Below are 20,719 nucleotides of genomic sequence, written 5' to 3' on the forward strand. Positions count from 1 at the left end.
CTGTGGTGGCCTGTGATATGATCAAGAAATAAACTTTTGTAATGTTAAGGCATGACCAATTAATATTTCCAGGTTTTATTTGTTGCTCTAGCATTCTGTAAACCATCCTAACTACAAATTAGGAGAGAGAGAGAGAGAGAGAGAGAATGCACCCCATTTCTCTCAATAAGAAATAAATATACTTAGGACTCAAAATAAAACGTTGAACAACAAAGTCATGATCCAATACAAAGTCAAGTTTCTGTCAGAGCAGAAGCTATATGAATAAATAAATAAAATATGAAGAATTAAGAAAAAGAAATTGGTGGTGACAGGAAGGCGAAAGGAGACATCAGCTTGAAGAGAAGGCAGAGTTCAAGAACAACTGTGGTAGGTTCATTTATCCTTAAACCCACTGCACCAACTACCACCAGAATCATCTGCTAGTGTTATAGATGAGTTAACCTCCTTTGGATCTGGAGCAAAGCTCCATAATACATGAAAGTTTGAAAGTCAAGAAGCATCTGTATGTGTACAGATAATAAAGGACAGAGACTCTCGAGGACAGGTTCCGGGAAGTAGAAAGGAGCAGTGATAATGAATGAGCTGTGGCTCCAAAAGCAGATTAGCTTGATTGGCCACATTCTGTATATGGAGTCTCCCCAAGTTCTGATAGATCTTTACAAACCCATATCCAAGTTTAGAACATTTGAGACATCCAAGTCATCTGCATTAGGAAACACTTCTGCAGCCAAGAGGAGTGCAATGTAGGAGGACCAGGACTGTTCGTTCCTGCCCGGAAGGAGTTTACAGTCTCACTGGGCACACGTTAAGATAGAGAAGGAGCAATGAGAAACTGAAGGCAGCACATAAGAAGGGTCAAGTGACTGGTGCAAAAAACCACATATTCTTATAGGGTTTAAAGGAGGGAGAAAATCTAAGGGTTTAGAGACCTGGTGGGGAGGGGTGTTGAGGGGCGAGTGGACTTGAGCTGTTTGATCTGTTAGACAGAGCTTAGGAAAGAAGAAGGAGGGAGGAGGGCCTTCCAAGTAGAAAAATGGTGTCAGAAAGGGCAAGAATATAGGAATTGGGGGCCAACGTAGGAAGAGTCCAGCTACGAGATGGTAAATGTAAGTTGGGTCCAAAGTGTATACAGCCTCGAACAACAGATAGGATTTGGGATTTATTTTGTAGATAATAGGTAGCATCAAGCTAAAAGTGGTGGTACAAAATCTCAGATCACACTTATTTTTCTAGTACTAGTTTTTGAGCCGTCATCCATGGGGGAATACTCCCCCCAGTCAGTTTTGTTCTGGAGTAGCTATAAATGTCAGTTAGCCTTGCCTTATTGGGAGTGAAGAATGGAAAGTTCTGTTCCAGAAGATAATACACCCACATCTGCTGTTGCCAAGATTTTTCCTTCCTTGTTACTTAACGTTAAAGTAAGGAAACCTCCCAGGAGTTCTGAGAATTAAGTAGTAACTCCCAAGGGAATTTCTTATGCCTGTTATTTATGTAGCTTATTAAAGAAAAGATGTTTTTTATAAACATGACCTTATTAATCTTTGTTGAATCCACTTCATACAATCAGGAAAGATGGTGGGGGCCAGGGAGTGTGTAAGGAGACCCAAGAATACCAGTCATTCTAGTGGATATGCAGTGGTATCTCATTGTGGTTTTAACTTTATCTCCTGATGGTTAATGGTGTTAGTCACTTTTTCTTATGTTTACTGATAATTTGTATAATTTCTTTCATGAAATGTCTATTCTTTTGCTGAGTTTTTTTAAAAAAATCTGATTGCTGCTTAGTTTTTTTTAAGATTTTATCCATTCATTTGACAGACAGAGATCACAAGTAGGCAGAGAGGCAGGCAGAGAGAGAGAGAGAAGCAGGCTCCCCACTGAGCAGAAAGCCCGATGTGGGGCTCAATCCCAGGATTCTGGGATCATGACCTGAGCTGAAGGCAGAGACTTAACCCACTGAGCCACCCAGGCACCCCGAAGGAGTTCTTTATATATCCTAGGTACAAGTTCTTTATCAGATATATGTTTATATATGTTTTCTCCCAGTCTGTGGCTTAGATGTTCATTTTCTCACAGGTGTCATGATGAGCACAAACTTTTAATTTTGTTGAAGTTCAATTTATCAGGTTGGTTTTCGTTTTTTTTGGCAACTACTGCTTTGTATGTCTAAGAAATCTTTGCCTCCCTCCTAGTCATAGAGATACTCTCTCAAGTTTAGTTCTGAAGTTTTTATGATTTTAAGTTTCACATTTAGGCCTGTCATCTGTCTCAGACTAAATTTTGTATATGGTGTGAGGTAGGGGTTGAAGTTAATCTTTTTCCCATATGGATACAGAATTATTTATTCCAACATCATTTTGTTGAAAAGACTTTCCTTTGTCCATTTCTTTGGCACCTTTATAAAAAATCAAATGACCATATAGGTGTGGTTTGTGTCTGGGCTCTCTATTTAGTTACACAGATGTTTGTCAATCCTGAAGCCAGTACCACACGGTGTTATGATTGCTATAACTTTATAGTAAGTTTTGACATCAAGTAGTATAAATTCCTGAAAAGTTGCTCTTCTTTTTAAAACTTGTTTTGGATAGCCTACGTCCTTTGCACTTGTGCTTAATTACAGAGTCATCTTGCTGGTTTCTCCCAAAAGTCTTTCTGGGAGTTTGAAATTGTGTTGAGCCTATAAATACATTTGGGGAGAATGGATATCTTAACAACAAATCTACAAACCCATGCATATAGTATATTTCTCAAGTGTTTTTAAGACTTTTAAATTTCTTTCAATGATGTTTTGAGGTTTTCATTGGAAAGGTCTTACATATCTTGTGCTAAATTTATAAAGATTTTTATATGAAATTCCCATAAGATTAACCATTTCAAAGTGACATTTCAGTAGTATTCAATACATTCACAATCTGGGGACACCACTACCTCTAATTAGTTTCAAACCATTTCCATCATTCAGAGGGAAGCCCTATACCCATTAAGCAGTTTCTACCAATTCTGTCTTCCCCTTCACCCTTGAAAACCACCAATCTGATTTCTATATCATTGGATTTGCTATTCTAGACTTTCATATAAATGCAATCATGCATTATGTGACCTTTTACGTCTAGCTTATTTCACTTAGCATAATGTTTTGAGATTCATCCATGTTGTAGCAGGCATCAATACTTCATTTCTTCTCATAGCTGAAAAATAGTATACACTATATTTTGTTTATACATTCATCAATTAGTGGACATATGAGTCATTTCTACCTTTTGACTATTATAAATAGTGCTACTGTGAACATTTGTATAAAAATATTTGAATACTTGTTTCCCATACTTTTTAGGTATATCCCTAGGAGTGGAATTATTTTTTTTTAAGATTTATTTATTTATTTATTTGTCAGAGAGAGAGAGAGAGATCACAAGTAGGCAGAGAGGCAGGCAGAGAGAGAGGGGTAAGAGGCTCCCCACTGAGCAGAGAGACTGATATGGAGCTCGATCCCAGGACCCTGAGATCATGACCCAAGCCCAAGGCAGAGGTTTAACCCACTGAGCCACCCAGGTGCCCTTATAGGAGTGGAATTATTATGTGATAGAGTAAGTCTATGTTTAACTTTTTTAGGAGCTGCCAAACTGTTTTCTGTAGCGGCTGCACCATTTTACATTTCTACCAGCAATGTACAAGGGTTCTGATTCTCTCATGTGTTCACCAAACCTGTTACTATCTGTCTTTTTAATAATAGTCATCCTAGTAGATGTGAAATGGTTTTTGCAGTGAAGTGAAGTGAGTTCATTGGTTTTGATTTGCATTTCCCTGATGACTCATTATGTTGAACATCTTTTCCTATGTTTATTGGGCATTCGTTTATCTTCTCTGGAGAGATGTCCATTCAAATATTTGCCCATTTCTTATTTAGGTTGTCTTTTTATTATTGAGTTTCAAGAGCTCTTTATATATTTTGGATATAATTTCTTATCAGGTGTATAATTTACAAATATTTTCTCTCATTCTGTAGGCTGTCTTTTCTTCATTTTCTTGGTGGTATCATCTGGAGATCTAAAGTTTGTGATTTTTATGAAGTTCAATTTATCTATTTTCCTTCTGTCTCTTGTGCTTTTGACGCTGTGTTTAAGAAACCATTGCTTACCTTAAAGTCGTTTAGATTTATGTTTTCTTCTATTGTTTTAGTTTTAGGCCACCCTTCAAGTAGCACTGTGTTAGAAGTACTTATATTTCCAGGAACATATAATACCTTAGTTAAAGGAATCATCCTAGTGGAGAAATTTCAGCTTCAAGTGCATTTGGTGAGGAGAGATCTTTTTGTTTAAGAGAGGTCTTTAGGATCCTTCAAATTGGCAGGGGACTGCCAATTCACCCCTGTGTACAAGGCTCTTGCTTTGGTTTGCTTGGCTCCCCTGGCAATGTGCACTGGAGTTTAGTGGTTAAGAGCAGAGGTTTTGAAGTCATAATGTCCAAAGGCTCAAATTCCCAATTTTCTACTTGTCAGCCAAGTGACTTAACTCCCGAGATTTCAATTAAATAGTTAAATAGTCTCTGCCTCATAGGATTGTTGAGAGGATTAAATGAAATAATGTGTTAAGACACTTAGCACAATGTTCCGCTTATTGTAATCACTTAGTGAAAGTTGGCTGCTGTTATTATTATTGGCTGCCAAGTAATTGGATGATAGTGCCATATAAGCAGAGGGATGAGAAAGCAACTACATATAAAATCACAGTTTCACCAGTGATGGTTTAGTACTGAATTCAAACAGTATTTAACCATGTTTTAAAGCACACAATTTGGGGTAAATGTTGATTCTTTAAAAAGTCAATCTCTAGAGGGCCATAAAAGCTATTTTAATCACTACAACTAATTACAAGGAAGTATAAATCAATAAACTTTGCTAAATGGTCTAAAATATAATAAAGAAAGCCATCATTAACAATCATCCAGGAAGCCACTGTCCTTAATAGTGAGATGATGTAAAAGTTGGATGAGAAGAACGAATTTTATTGTTTGAAAACTCCAGACGTTAACAATGCTTTCAGGGAAGTTTATAATTTGGTACAGAGTCATGGCTTTTCAGAATGATTATTTACTTTTGATAACATGAGTTCATTACTTCTAAATTGTATGTATATTAGGCCTGGTATGGAAATAAATGGCCATTTGCAGCAAGGTATTCTCGGCTCTTAGTATTTTTTGGATCCTTTCTCAGCTCAAGACCAGCTGTCTTTCCATTCTTCCTCCTGAAGCTACAGCATTGTTTCAGAGGCCACATTAAGACTGAAGTCCAGAGGCATCTAGAAAGACTTAGCAGCCTTCTAGTCCTGTGTAGTGGTGACTGCCCCATGTCTAGGGGTCCCAGGGCTATTACCTGGTCTCCCAGTGTATGTTGTTGCCCTCTGACTAGGAGAGCCAACACCCTCTTGAGAGCAAAACTCAACATGAGTTCTTGAGTCAAATTCCTCTCTGCCGGTCATATCCCTAAGTCAGGCACTGGGCTTGCTTCTTGCCGCCCTTTTTATTCTCAGTGGTGTATTTTCTCAAGGCTGGTACATGACCATGAATACCAAGTGAGCAGCAGGGACCCATGATCAAAGATGATGATCGCTGACAACCTCCTGCTCCTGGAATATCTGTGCTGCTGGGCTCTATTCCCTTTGTGGTCCTGGCTACACACCAGGTCACAGCTTTGCTTGCATCACACAATAATCTGTGAGGCCTTTTGGACAGTGTACCTTTCCATCCCAGTTCCTGTTCTACCCTAGGGAGCAGATCAAGTTTAGGTCCAGCCCCTTCTATCATCTTCACCTATGTATATTGCAATAGGGGATATCAGAGATGTTACAGATGGGTTCAGCTCTGATGGTGAGGCCAAGAGACTGAGTAGGAAAAGCTTACTGTAGCAGTAAGGAGAACTGGATTTGAGTCTTGACTCTGCCACTAACCAGTCCTCTTCTTTTTTTTTTTAAGTATTTTATTTATTTGACAGAGAGAAATCACAAGTAGGCAGAGAGGCAGACAGAGAGAGAGGAGGAAGCAGGCTCCCCGCGGAGCAGAGAGCCTGATGTGGGGCTCGATCCCAGGACCCTGAGATCATGACCTGAGCCGGAGGCAGAGGCTTTAACCCACTGAGCCACCCAGGTGCCCCACCAGCCTTCTTCTTATCCACTGAACTCCCTTAGCTAAATCAAAGGGCTAATGAAAATGTAAGATGACATAAATGGCATAAATATGCATTGGAAAGCTGTCAACACTAGTAAGAAGTTGTGTTACTGTTGGGTGATCACTGAGCCCCAGATAGAGAGAAGGATTCTGTAATCAGAGTTAACAGAAAATCTAAAGTAACAGTGGTTTAAACAAGAGAGAATTTGATTTCATTCCAAAATAAAAGAAGTTTGGATGTGCGCAGTCCAGAGTTAGAACGTTGGTTCAGTACTCTTTGAGGACCCTTCTATTATCTTTCTGTGTCATACTAGCATATGGCCTCTATCTTCAAAGTGACCTCATGGCCCGAGATGGCTTCTGGGGCTCCATGCATATTGCAGACATCTGGAAAGAGGGAAAGGGAACTGAAAAGAGAAACACTACCTAGGTCAAACCCTTTTGAAGTGACTTTCCTGAAAATTTCACATATTACTACTTACATCTTATTGGCCAGAATGGAGTCACACAGCCACATCCAATGGCAAGTAAGCCTGGGAATTGTAGTCTTTCATCTGGGTGCATTACCACCAAGAATGAATACTGTTAGATGGTAACTAACATTTGCCACATTTGGTCATTGGAAAAACCAAATGAAATGTCAACATTCCTTGAGAGAGAATTTAAAGGGATAACAATGAAACAATCTGCTTTTGTGATTGGCTCAAATAAAATAAATGATGTCCACTTACTCAATCAACAAAAATATTTTCTTTGGCCACGACATGCCAGGGATTGTGCTCGACAGCAGAGAGATGGTAGTGAGCTGAAATGAACAACACCGGCCCTCACAAAGTGTAGTGCATACCTTCCTGTGAAAGGAAGTGTGTATAATTCCAAACTGTGGTGTGGGTTGTGCATGGGGAATTGTGTTAGGCGGTCAGACTTAACCTGGTGCCCTCAGCCGTGTAGAGAGACAAAGGACCACTGTCATCGGGCCTGGAGTTAGCTGGACGGAGCCCCATTAAATGATGTGGTTACACATTCTTAGCACGCTGGTGGTATTCTTCTCTGAATCTTCCTCACTGCTGACCAAAGCTGTTTTAACTCTTACCCTTAAATGAAAGAGATCTTATCTGCTGGGTCATATTCCCTGTAGCTAGGAGAGAATTCTCTCTTTTCCACGGAGCTGAGGCTACACTCATTGCTTAATCTGAGGAAACTGGGATGTGATACCGCACTCTCCTTGCCTGTGGCAAATCGATGAGCAATTACTCAGGCATCCTAAGGATCGAAAGCAATGTCCATCAGCAATGTCTACCCAATAGGAAATACTTTATTGTTTGGGCCTGATTTCTGGGTTGATTTACTATGGCCGTTTCTGATCTCATGATTTCATTTGGGATTGAAATAGAGAATTTTATTTGCACTGCCCTCATTCTTCATTAGCTAATAGTTGGCTTGACCTTGGAATTCTGACATGATAAAACAGTCAAAGAAAAGAGTACAGCATTTTTCTGCTGTCATTTTGTGAAGCCAATAATTTTTATTTGTCCTTCTGAAGAGTGACTTTATTTTTAGACCCCATGCAGCATTTTAGATGGATGTCCTGTCTGTTTCCACAGGGCAGCTCAGATAACCCAGTCACATCTGGTTTTAGGGACAAATTCTTTTTGTTCCAACTTAGGAACATCAAGCGTTGCTAGAATGAAGAAAAGGTTTTTAAACAATGAATCTTGGAACACTGAAAAAAATAAAATTTAATTTAAAAAAAAAAAGGTTTTTGCTCTCCTTCATGAGAAAATATACAAATCAATGATGTTTCCATATCATATGCTGGACTTTTTTTTCTCTGAAGTTTTTGGGTTTGTTTGTATAACTTCATGGTTCCATGGAAGATCCTTGGGCTCCAGTCTCATAAAATACCTCCAGAAATGGGGAGACTCAAAGGTCATGGGAATAAAGACAACAGCAGTTTCCAAGTGCTCTGTTAAAGATGCACAGCTGGGCTTCCTATAGAGCCTGGAGTTTAGGAGGAGAACCAGAAGGCTTAGGGTGGTTCTGGCATCTGTAGAGGGTAATGATCTTCCCCAAGAGCTTGGCCATTAATTTAATTCAGAGCTACGCTGCCATTACTAACTCCAGGCTCTCAGACATCCTTGTCAATTTATCTGCTTCTAATGTCCCTTTCGCTTCAAACTTATTTGCTGATATTTTAGCACTCATGACTCTGAGACATTTCAAGTTTCAATCAGGAAAACAAGAATGACATTTCAGGCTTGTTTACCCTACCACTTGATACAGCTGCAGGACAAAGGCCTTCAATTCATCTGTAAGTCTGTGAGTTCCTTCAACCTGCCCAGTCCCTGTTCTGGCTCTGAGAAGTGCTCTGATCCCTGAAGTTACACTGGGTTCTGCAGAAAATGACCATTGCTGTCCTCTGGTGGTAGGTCATGAAGCCAGGTTTGTGTACTCACAGATGATTTTCTGTTACCTCTGGCAGTATCGGTTTCAAGTACAAAGCTAAGGGTTCTGGGCTTCCATCCCTATATGTAATGTAAAGCTCACATGGAGAAAATACCCCACTAACTTGACGGCCCAGTTACCCTCCTAAGCACAGCTGCCATTTTTAGAAACGTGTTCCCTGTCTGAAGGGTGGCGTGAGCCTCATACTCAGACTCAGGCCAGAACACCTCAGAGAGTGCATCCGTCCTGTGTGGTCAGTAACAACATCCTCATATTTTTTCCACTAGTAATCACTGGGAACCCATCCTCAGATTCCAGGACCGGGTTAGATTCCTTCTGTGACCAGCTTCCTAGGAAGAAAATCACTAATGAGTAGCTCTCCTTTGGGTTCTTCATGTGATAGCCAAATGTAAGAAAATTTATCTTGAGGGTAGATTGCAAAGCCTTTTTTGATAGTTCATAATAATGGTGTGGGGTGGAAGGTATCAAATACCATGGTGATGCATTTTAAGCCTCTTTTTTTTATTAATTAATTTATTTTTATTTGCTTATTTACAGCATAACAGTGTTCATTGTTTTGGCATCACACCCAGTGCTCCATGCACTATGTGCCCTCCCTATTACCCACCACCTGGTTCCTCAACCTCCCACCCCACCCCACCCCCTCCCGCCGCCCCTTCATAACCCTCTGGTTGTTTTTCAGAGTCCATAGTCTCTCATGGTTCATCTCCCCTTCCAGTTTCCCTCAACTCCCTCTCCTCTCCATCTCCCCATGTCCTCCATGTTATTTGTTATGCTCCACAAATAAGTGAGACCATATGATACTTGACTCTCTCTGCATTTTAAGCCTCTTTTGAAATCTGCCATGAATGCCACTGGCAAGGTGCCTGCCTCTTCAGTTAGCATGGTCTTTGGCAACCTCATGGTGAGAGGTCTTCCAGAGTAGATTTCTGTGCAACTTGGCAAACTTAGAAATCCTGGCCTCAAAGGAGTCACCATTTTGGTCCTTCTATCTCATCTGAAAGGCAGAATTTTTGGCATACAAGGATCTCGAGGGTCGCTTGGGGGACTCGGTTGGTTAAGCATTCGACTCTTGATTTCAGCCCAGGCCCTAATCTCAGGTCATGGGATGGAGCTCTGAATGGGGCTCCTAGCTCAATAGGGAGTCTGATTGAGAATTCTCTGTCTCCCTCTCCTTCTGCCTCTCCCTCCACACACTCTCTAAAATAAATAAATAAATCTTAAAAAAAAAAAAGAGAGAGAGAGAGATCTCGGACTTTGATTCAACATCACAGTAAGGAAGGAGGCACAGTATCAACACCATCACCAAGGCTGTCAGAAGACCTAGCAGGAATTCAGAAGCCTCCCTTAGCCCTACAAAGATCCTAACATGATGGGGAGGACTCCAGCTGCTGACAGTGGCCAAAGGCTAACCTAGACTTTAATAATCATTTTTGAAGGAATTCCATTTTCAAAAATAATTTATTCAAATATTTTATGCCAAAATAATTCTAAAAAGTATTCATTTTTATTAGTTGCCCCCAATCAAATGTGCATTTAACTACATGAACACCACTATTAGTTCATAGTTTTTTTATTATAGACTTTTTTATCCACATGAATGTTAAAGAAACTACAACAGAGTTAAATACCATTTTTGATAACATGATTATATTTTTAATTACACTCAATATTAAACTGTAAAATATTTCCAGAGGAATACAATCTTCATTCATACAGCAGGCAAAGTACCAGAGAGGAAGGGGCCACGTGTAAGTTTGTCCAGTTTGCTGTGAAAAGCGGGTTTATACCACTGACGCCGTCCCAGGTGTCAAAACGTGATCCCCACTCCTAGGACAGGTCTTGTGTTTCCACCAAGAATCATGTCTTCAAAAGCAACAGATAGTCTTGCTCTCTCCACATGTGCAGCACTGAGATCACTTGGGACTGTCCACAGATTGCCCACCCTGGCTGGCTAACAGCACTCCCACGATCTGGTTCAGCTGGCCTTGAAAAACACAAAGACTCAAACTTTGGTTCCACCAAAAGATGCGACAAGCATTGGCTGCTCTGGTTGGCGCCCCCCTCCCCCCACTAATGAATGGCCACTACAGTCTATTTTCCATGGTTGTCCATGCTGCTTTGAGGTCACTTGTCCTTGGGTTCTCCTGAACCTGACTTTGTATTGGATTCCCAAGCCCTTTCAGTTCGCAGTCTTTATGTGGGTCAGAAGTGCTCAGTGGCAGGCTGTATCTTACGAGAGAACAAGAGTAAGTGGTTCTGTGCACCTGGGAGAAGACAAAAAGCACACAATGAAGACTTCAGCCCCATACAAAGCATGTGAAGGAGCATTTAGCATATCCCGAGGGAAGACCTTTAGTACTGTTTGGATAAGATATTTCAACAGTAACTATGAAAGCACCTTCTTTTTTACATCTATTTGCCTGCCATCTTCCCTTAGGCATCTCCGCAGACATGGAGCCAAACTAGAACGATTACATCAGAGTGTGCTGGTTTGCTATGCCTTCTTTACAGTAAAGCCATGTTTGCAGGGTTCTAGAAGCTCCAGGTTGCTTAAGATAGCCTGCGGTGAAAGGGGCAGACAGAATGTCATGCACCAGTGCCCCACTGGCTTCGGCTGGACGGCCCATTACATCTACTTTTCTTGTCCTGAGATGTCAGGGCAACGGCAAAGCACGACTGGAGTTCTTGTGATTCAACATCAACAAAGCCATGGGATTGGCTATTAGCTAGCTGCATATTTATCACTGATAATAGAGGATGTGAATTAAGCCACGCTCTCTGGGTATGAATCAGAGGTGAGTAGATGAAATGTGGGAGGTAGAGCCAGGCAACGTGGCTCAAATCTTGCCATGTGCTCCCAGTGAGACCACAGACCACATACTCAGCTCTCTGCATGTTGGTTTTCTCAGCTGTAGAATATGGTGAAAGGAGCAGTCCGTCTCTCAATGGGTTGTTTTGGAGATTCAATAAGATAATAGACACAAAGCATTGAGCAGAGCAGGAGCACGTTGTCAGTTTCAATGGAGACTCTTGAAAGAACCTGGTCCTCTATGTCTGACTACAGAAGAAAGAAATGGATATGCTAGTCCTTCCCTTTGTCTTTGATCTATACAAAAGGAAGACACAGAGTGTTCTATTACAATCCCTCCCTATTCTTTTAAGAGCTTTTTCTTGTTATTATTATTGTAGCAATTATTCCAAAACTGAAATAAAAGTAACGGGAGTTTACCGAAGAGGTATATATTGAAGAGGTAGATATTGTTAGTACAGGAAGAAAAATTCTCAGTCTCTCCAGAAGTATGCAAAGGAGCCATTTGTGTTAAAGAAAATGCAGACATAAGGTGAAAGTAGGTTGGTCGTGCCTTAGGATGTTATATATGGTCTTGAGCATATTTAATAAAAACGGTCCCTTTTCGGGAAAGGAAAGAGAGCATGGCGGAAGTCTGGTATGCAAGAGTAATAGTCAACATTGTAGACCTGGCAGAGACTCTGATCAGACTTGGCCACCCACATTTTACAGATGATAGTGAGCCTCAAAGAGATTGCATGACATTCCACTCAAGATTACATAGGGAGGTAGTGTCAGATACAGAAGGCAGACTCCTTCCAAAGCAGCCCAATGATCCTTGGGAGACAGAGAAGTGTAATTGAGTCAAACAGACCTGGATTGAATCCTGGCCCTGTCACTTGCTAGCTAAGCGACCACACTGAACCTCAATGTTCCCTTGCACGAATGGGGATAACAAAAAAATCTACCATATAGAGTTGTAAGGTTCAAAACAGATAGATAATATGGCAAAGAATTTAGCCCAGCCATCTGGCATAACCAGTGCTCAAGAAGTGATAGTTATTACTATTTCTGGCTTGATCACGAGTTTCTGTATGACTATGAACAAGTCATTTCCCACCATCCACTTTCCACTTGTGTAGAATGACTGAAAGACCCGGGTGCTTCACCATTTGTATAATGTCAAAGGGTGCCTGGGGGGGGTGCCTGGGTGGCTCAGCTGGTTAAACAGTTAAGCAGTTAAGCCTCTGCCTTCGGCTCAGGTCATGACCTTGGAGTTCTGGGTTCCAGCCCTACATCAGACTCCTTGTTCACCCTCTGCCCCTCACCCCACTCACACGCTCTCTCTCTCTAAAATAAAATCTGGGGGAAAAAAGGTGCTTGGAAGAAAAAGAATGCGTAGTGATAGTTACATTAGTGTTGACGTCATGGTACTTCTTTGGGAGTACAGATTTCACAAATCTTACATTGGGTGTCTCTGCAGGACATGGGTCATAGAAAAAACTACATGTAGGAGAGACTGTCAGGAATAATTCTGGTGTTAGAAACAGTCCTAGATGCAAGGATAATACACACAACACTTTGAAATATTTTTTTCAAATCATTTCTGCTATACTTGCGAGTTTACCATGAAACAAACATGCAAAGTAGTTCAATGGCTAATCTACTAGGGCTTGTTGTAGGAGGTAGTTTGAAAATAAAGAAAGCAAACTACACTTAACACAGCTGGTAGCTAAACAAATAGAATTCATTGCCCCAAAGGGGACTATGCCTAGGTTGAAGAAAGGTTTAGATAAATCCATGGGTAATGAGCCTTTAAGGAGTTATCAAGGAAAAAGCTAAGAGCATTCAGTGCACATGCCCAAATTTCGAAGTTGGTATTGTAGGAACAACAACTTGGCTCTTGTAATGGAATTACACAGTTAATATCCTGGTCTGGGTGGACCTTTATTCAACTCAACGTGGAATTTCTTCTGTCCTAATGTAGGGCAAAAAAGATTTGTAGAGCAGTGATATGTGGCAATACTTGCTTGGCTTATTAAGTGGATTGCCTGTGGTTTTGAAAAGCTTCCTCCTCTTAATAGTCATATTGGAATCCACTGGGTGGCAAGAACACAGCACACTACCTTAAGGGTCACTCTTGCATAAGACATTAATGCATCAGTCCCTCATTTGGAAACCTGTGGTCACTCAGCAAGGCAGAATTTGTCTCTCTCCCTTGGTGTAATGATTTTTATTTTGTAATCTCTCTTGGGGTAATTCCTTGCAGGCTTGGCATGTTGAGAATCAAATACCACCTCTAACAATATGGTCGTGATTCTCTGCTTGGCTGATTTAGCTCAGCATTTAAGTAACCACTAATCTTCTGAAAGCACCAGGGTCTACTTAGAGAAATCCCTGTTGTCTGCAAGGATGGAAACAAAATCAGCATGAAGGAAGCATTAGTTACTAAACACAAATCAATCTTTTTTTTTTTTCTTCCCACCTAGCTGTACTTGATGTCCCCATCAGAGACATGGTTTCTGGGCAGTGAATCCTCATTTTGTAGGTGCAAGAGAAGTTCATCATAAGCAGCGAAGATGAGTTGGGGAATTAGAAGGAGTAAAAAGAGAGCTTACTGGAGTTCCTGAGGGGAAATGAGACTACATTATAATGGACAGTTCTCACAAACACGGATTGAAAGAAGCCATATACCAGAGAACATTCTGTACACTGTCCTTCACTACAGCTCAAAATCAGGCAAAGCTAATCTTTATTGGGTGGGGGAGTGCCTGGGCAGGAATACAGGGAGGCCGTCTGGGTGCTGACAACCCAAATGAGTTCATCTTGTGAAAATCCACTGAATTTTGATTTGTCGACTTCGTGACTTGTATGACTAGCTGATCTCTGGACTTTCATGAGTGTGTGTTACACTTCCACAAAAATGTTATTTAAAAAGAACACATCCTAATATATTTTCTTTAACTTGAAAAAAAAATCACTTTATTTTCAAATTATTATACCTATGAGTTTACTTGGGTGATTCTCGCCTTGATTACCTTCATGTTCTGGGTTAAGATTTGTGAAGTCTGACTATTTTTAAATGATTCATTTCACCCAACTGGTACAAACCTGTCTTCTCTAATGAGAAAGAAATGCCCAACATCAACTTCAGGCTTAAGAAGAACATATAGAGCAGAGTCAACTCACAGGCCCACTTGTGTATGACCTCGTGGAGATGGAAACACAAGGACTTGTTACTTGACTGTCTCTCTTGCGGAAACAAAGGCCCACACAGGACAGGAAGTGCGTACATGAGGAGAAAGTTGGCACTGAAGCTAAAGTCAGGAGCCCTAGGATCTCTTCCCAGCTTTGCAACACGCACCTAAGACATCACACCTCTCTTCTCCATACCTCAGTTCCTTGTGTGTAAAATTAAGGGAAATCATCTGACTGAGAGACCATCTCGGATGAAATGTGGGAGACATGATTATCACTATTTGAGACAAATGCTGAAGATTATCACTAAAAAAGATGATGACAAGAGGTGGGATTTTCATTTGTACAAAGACAGAGGAGACTTGTGATATACAGAGAGAGACATGAAAGAAAGAAAGGGAACCACAAGCCTGTGTTGTTCAGAATTCTTTTTGCCAACAAATTCTATTAAGTTCAAAACATGTTCCAGAGGGAAGGCCTGGGAAGAATGATTCTGATGGGAACAGGTCAAACTGATAAATGACTGTAATCCTAGTTGGCCACAAGCACTTACAAATGCTCCCTCTGACATCTGAGTTTTTCCCTGATTTAGCAATTCCAGTTCTTAGGTCATCCTAATGTATTGTTACAGAACCAAAAAGCCACACTTTTTGTATCCTTTCGATTCTAACAATTATATATGTCTTCTATGTAATCAAAAAGTTGTTTTTAAAATGTTTAGGTCTGTTCTGACTATAGTTATTGAATTTTTACTGTCTTTCTTGCCTTAGGAGCCCAAAGTATTTGTCTTTTATTTTTTAATTTTTTTTTTAAGATTTTATTTATTTGACAGAGATCACAAGTAGGCAGAGAGGCAGGCAGAGAGAGAGAGGAAGGGAAGCAGGCTCCCCACTGAGCGGAGAGCCCGACTCGGGGCTCGATCCCATGACCCTGAGACCATGACCTGAGCCGAAGGCAGAGGCTTTAACCCACTTAGTCACCCAGGCGCCCCATTTGTCTTTTAAATCGTTGCCAGCGATATGATCTTGAACCTGGCTTCAGCTCTAGAGAAACAGTGATTCGTTTATGGAAAGAATGAATAACTCTTCCTACAGAGGAAGTTCTCAAAGGTCCGCGTTGCCTGCAAACGTTCACAACACCATCCGTCAGTAGCTCCCAGGAAGCCAGATTTCAAGAAGACTTTTGGAGGCATAGGAGGACTCAGAGGAAGAAGAGACACAGTAACTGTGGTTGCTGACACAATACTTTTGTGCGGATGGGCAGTAATCTGGGTGTCGGGGAGAACCAGAGAAGAGACAACCTCAAAACAGAATGAAGATTGCTTCTGCAGGGGAGTATAGAATTTCCTTAGTTTTTAGCAATTTTCCAAAGAATCTATAAAATGTACGTGGCCACTTATTTAGAAAGCCCCATGCCTGGGTATAACAAAGTTCATCACAGGACGCAAATTTACTAATCTCCTGGGCTATTTCAAATACACCAACTAAAGAACATGGCTGAGCAATAAAGATTCCAAGTTCAAGAAAATCTCTTTCATCTGGTAAGCTTACCTTTTAGCTTTTGCTGAGATGGGCACCAAGCTTTTCTTTCCTGATCAAGCTTGCTGCATAGGGGATCTGTAAGATAAAAATAAGCAAAACTATCCAGATAAGCTAAATTTAAAGATGGATGCACATGGAGACACTTCATCATGCCTAACCACTGGAATGCGGGTGAATTCCTCCCCGCCCTTGCCAAGGAGAAAAGTTCTCTATCCGATCATCAACATTGTGGAGCTTCCAGGTTATAGCAATTCCTAAGGCCTGATAAAAAGCATATCGAGGACAGAACTGGAGATCACATCAGACTCTTGCTAGAGCTAGTCTTTGAGGTCAGTATATGACATTTCATTTTCAGAATTTTTTTTCAATATGTACTTAGTAATATGGTCTTATTGTTTTTTATTTAGGTATGAAAATGAGCTTCTGAAGTTATAATATACGTCCCAAGTAAAGGACCAAGGATGTGATTACAAACTAGTTCAGTGCTATCTTTCATTTAATTACAGTGACAAAATATGCTGACATTATAAATCACAAACAAGATGAACTAACTAAACACGAATTATTACTCTGGTTAATTTTCCGGTAACTACCAAGAAGCATCAGAAATAATTGCACTGAGTGGAAAATATGACCCCTGAGGATGCTACCTGGATAAACTTGGAAAGCACTTTTCAGTGCTGGGACTTTGAAGGAAAGCCTATCCCATTTGATATGTTGCTTTTCATTAGAAGATTCAAATGGCTGAAATTGGACCACATGTTTTATTTAGATTCTCCTCTATTTATACCCAGTTAAGGTATTCTATCGTTATGTGACTTCTCTTCTTCATGATAAGGCTAAACTCAGGACTCTAAAGATTTGAACCTATTTTACATTTGAAGAACCGAATATCCAGCCTTCTAGGATATAATATGAAGTATGGCAGTTATGTGAAAGCAGTGAAGGGAAATGCAATTATTTTCATCTGATTAGGCAACGTTTTTGGATACTGATACATATATGTCCTTCACGTTTCCAGCATATTTGTGTTCTGTTCTCCTGATCCACCATCCATAAATATCCATAAATATGAGCTTTTTTCTAATGGGAAGGAACTATGAGTCTACAATGATGTGAGTGTCTAAGATTGGCTGGACTATTTTGTCCTAATAACCAGCCAGTTGAATCAGGTGTTTTAATGACCAAAAAAAAAAAAAAAAAAAGGACTAACAAAATCATCTCACTACTTTGATAGACAAACACAACATGGATGCATCTGATAGGCACATACTGATAAAGGCCAAGGCAACAGTAATAAATTAATGATTCACTCAGTTAGAGCCATAAAAAGTTCAGAGTCCCAACTCACATTTTAGGACGTGAGCTGAGATGAACTGGATAACTATGACAAGAACAGCGACATAGGGACCTACTCTGGTTACCTCTTCTTCCCACTCTAGGTCATGCTATACCTGCTAATAACAGAGACACACATTTTCCATCACAGTGAGTGTTGTGATACGCCAAAACACATGGATCACCTCTCTCTTCAGATGCATGATATAACAAAGCCTTGAATGGAATTCTGTTATTTAGGATATTATTTCTGCCACACTTACACTTAGAGAAAGTCCTTGACCCCAAGATTCGGTACCACAACGATTTGGAAAGCGTCTGTTCCATCCCAGGCACCACACAAGTTAACATCACCTTGGGCTCTCTCATCAAAGCCAATAAACTACTCATTCTAACCCAAAGAAAAGTGCCCGAAGGGGACTGCTTTCAGATCTATGTCAGAATGCCCTGTTCTTTCCTTCCTTCCTTCCTCCCTCCCTCTCACCCATCTACTCTTCCTCCCTCTCTCCCTTTCTTTCTTTTTCTTTCTATTTTCTTTCCCCTCCAGAAACAACACTGTAGCATTTCATCAAGGTGGGAAACTGAGAAGGAAAAGAAAAAAGGACTTGACGGGGAAAAAAGGACATTTCCACATTTGAGCCCCAATTCTCCAGATGGGAATTTAAATCTGAAGAATCACCCCCACTCAAACATCATTGCATTCATTTCATTAAAACAAAGTGAAATAAAAACCAAATGAAAACAAAGACCAAAAAGCTTAAGGTTGTAAGCTAAAAATCATGTATATTTTTTTAGAATTTCCCTCCTTTTATTCATTTTTAAAATTAACATATAATGTGTTATGTGTTTCAGGGGTACAGGTCTGTGATTTATCAGTCTTACAAAATTCACAGCACTCACCATAGCACACACCCTCCCCAATGTCTGTCACGCAGCCACCCCATCCCTCCACCCCCAGCAACCCTCAGTTTGTTTCCTGAGATTAAGAGTCTCTTATGGTTCGTTTCCCTCTCTGGTTGTATCTTGTTTCATTTTTCCTTTTTTTTTTTAAATATTTTATTTATTTAATAGAGAGAAATCACAACTAGGCAGAGAGGCAGGCAGAGAGAGAGGAGGAAGCAGGCTCCCTGCGGAGCAGAGAGCCTGATGCGGGGCTCGATCCCAGGACCCTGGGATCATGACCTGAGCCGCAGGCAGAGGCTTTAACCCACTGAGCCACCCAGGCGCCCCTTCATTTTTCCTTTTAATGCTAAATCCTAAACCATGAATGATAAAGACTATATTAGCACATGGCTTGACTGTTCATAGAAATTACCCTATTTCCTTGATACTAAAATACATTCCCCCCCCAATTTTAACATCTCTGAAATTAGATGTCTTATAATTGACGATATCTTAGAATAATAGTTGGAAATTTCTTTTCTTATGATACATCAAGTACTCATGCCTCCTATAAATGACAGTTCTTTGGGCTCCATGAAATGTAATAGCGGATTCACAGAGACCTCGGCAAACACTCCCCAGCTTGGAAGCTCAGGCTTGTAGAGGCTCCATTTGAGCTAATTATTCCATGTAAATATCCTGTTCTAGAATAAAACCTTTCTTTTCATTTTGACCAGCTTAAAAATCACCAAGCTTGGCATGGACAACAACAACAAAAATCCCTCAAAGTTATATAAGTTCTAAATTAATTACCTAGCCGGTGCTAGTCTATTAAAAGTATAAAAGGATAACTTCCTAGTTTGTGCCAAGAAAGAATTAACCTGACCTCAGACATTCAGGTGAGTTAACATGTCAAAAGGAGAACGAGGAGAAGGCTGCTTAACTAGGGAACCACTAGGGAACCGTGATTGCCTTGTCAAGATGCCTGGCAATTGATCAGTAACGGGAAAAGGACCCACTGTGGACAAAGTCTGTCTGCTGCTGGAGAACATTAAAGCAGTGTCAAGTCCTCTGACTTGCAGACCCTTCTTTTTCTGCATGTTTAGCCACAAAAGCAAAACCATAGGTGCTTCAGGATCTTTTCCTAAAAACATAGTGCCAAGCAGTAATTGTTGTATCCCCCTTTAAAAAAAAAAAAGTGTCGTAGACCACATTTTCAAAACTCTCTGGGTGGAGATGGTAGAAGTCTGAGCAGGTTCGCCTCCTAATGAATCCGGAGAATCTCCAAGGATAGACCCTATGGCCGAGGAGCTGTGCCCTTGCCAAAGAGGGAAGGCCCCTTCAGCAACAATAAAGACCTCGCTCTTTTCCCTGCAAGGAAGCACTGTGCTCCCTGCAAGGAAGCACTGTGCTCCCTGCAAGGAAGCACTGTGCTCCCTGCAAGGAAGCACTGTGCTCCCACCATCGGGAAGCTGTAAATTGCTTTTTTACAAGTCCACAGCGAACGAAACGTTAGTACTAAATCTATTGATTGAGCGTTATTTTAATTGAGGCTTTTAATGAAGAACTTTGAGACCAGCTTCTGCTGGCTGCGTGGGACTGCAGCGTTCTGGGGAAACAGCAGAGGGCACTTGGAGACTAGCATGTTTTCTCCATCCACAGGCCTCTTAGTAGCAATCCAGCAAGTTCGAAGGATGTCAATCTGAATGGAGCCGTTTATCACAGGCTCTCTTTTGCAGCTTCACAATGTCCCGCAAGAATTAGGACTAAAGAAGAGTGTGTCTTCGACGAACCTTTACTAGTAGCTGCTACACAGATGCACTTGCTTGAAATCAGCCATGAAAAAAAGTTATCAAGGCATCATGATGTGTAAATCATATTTCAGTCCTTGAAAAAAATCTTAATCAAAAGGATATACATGGAGTAAAATGTCTTCAGCTTCTTTTTTTTAATTTAAAAAAATTTAGATATCATTGATATATAACATTGCCTCTAGCTTCTTCACCTTCTTCTTGATTGTACAGGGTGATGGGTTTTGTTTTTAAAATTGAAACAAGTTTTCTGAGAATCACTGTTCCCCTGTGAATGAGAAATTTTTTGCTCTGTGCTATACTACACACTAACATTTTCATGACCTAGCTAAATTTTAAAACTTTCACATTTGGTTCATAGTGAGAAGAATATATTTCTTTGCTTGTATGAATAACTCTGGCTTAGCAAAGAAAACATTGTCAGCATTTGACAACCCAGGGCAGAGGTGGACGATTTTAACAAAAACTGTGCAAAGTACTATAAACTCTGATGTTAAGCTATTAAAAAAAAGTTAGCTTCTTGCCCA

At 40.5% G+C, this 20,719-nt stretch overlaps 1 protein-coding gene across 1 annotated transcript in view; it reads right to left on the reverse strand.

The window, feature by feature from the left end:
- Positions 1-10,816: 10,816 nt before the first annotated feature.
- The window catches only part of SKOR2 (SKI family transcriptional corepressor 2), a 42,136-nt gene continuing 32,233 nt past the window's right edge, over positions 10,817-20,719 (reverse strand). Inside the window, exons 8-9 of the mRNA XM_046025977.1 lie at positions 16,171-16,236; positions 10,817-10,898 (exon numbers count right to left, since the gene is read on the reverse strand). Coding sequence (XP_045881933.1) covers positions 16,174-16,236 — 63 coding nt within the window. The 3' untranslated portion in view covers positions 10,817-10,898; positions 16,171-16,173. The remainder of the gene's footprint in view (positions 10,899-16,170; positions 16,237-20,719) is intronic.

Source organism: Meles meles, chromosome 12 (assembly GCF_922984935.1).
Source record: "Meles meles chromosome 12, mMelMel3.1 paternal haplotype, whole genome shotgun sequence".
Lineage (NCBI taxonomy): Eukaryota > Metazoa > Chordata > Mammalia > Carnivora > Mustelidae > Meles > Meles meles.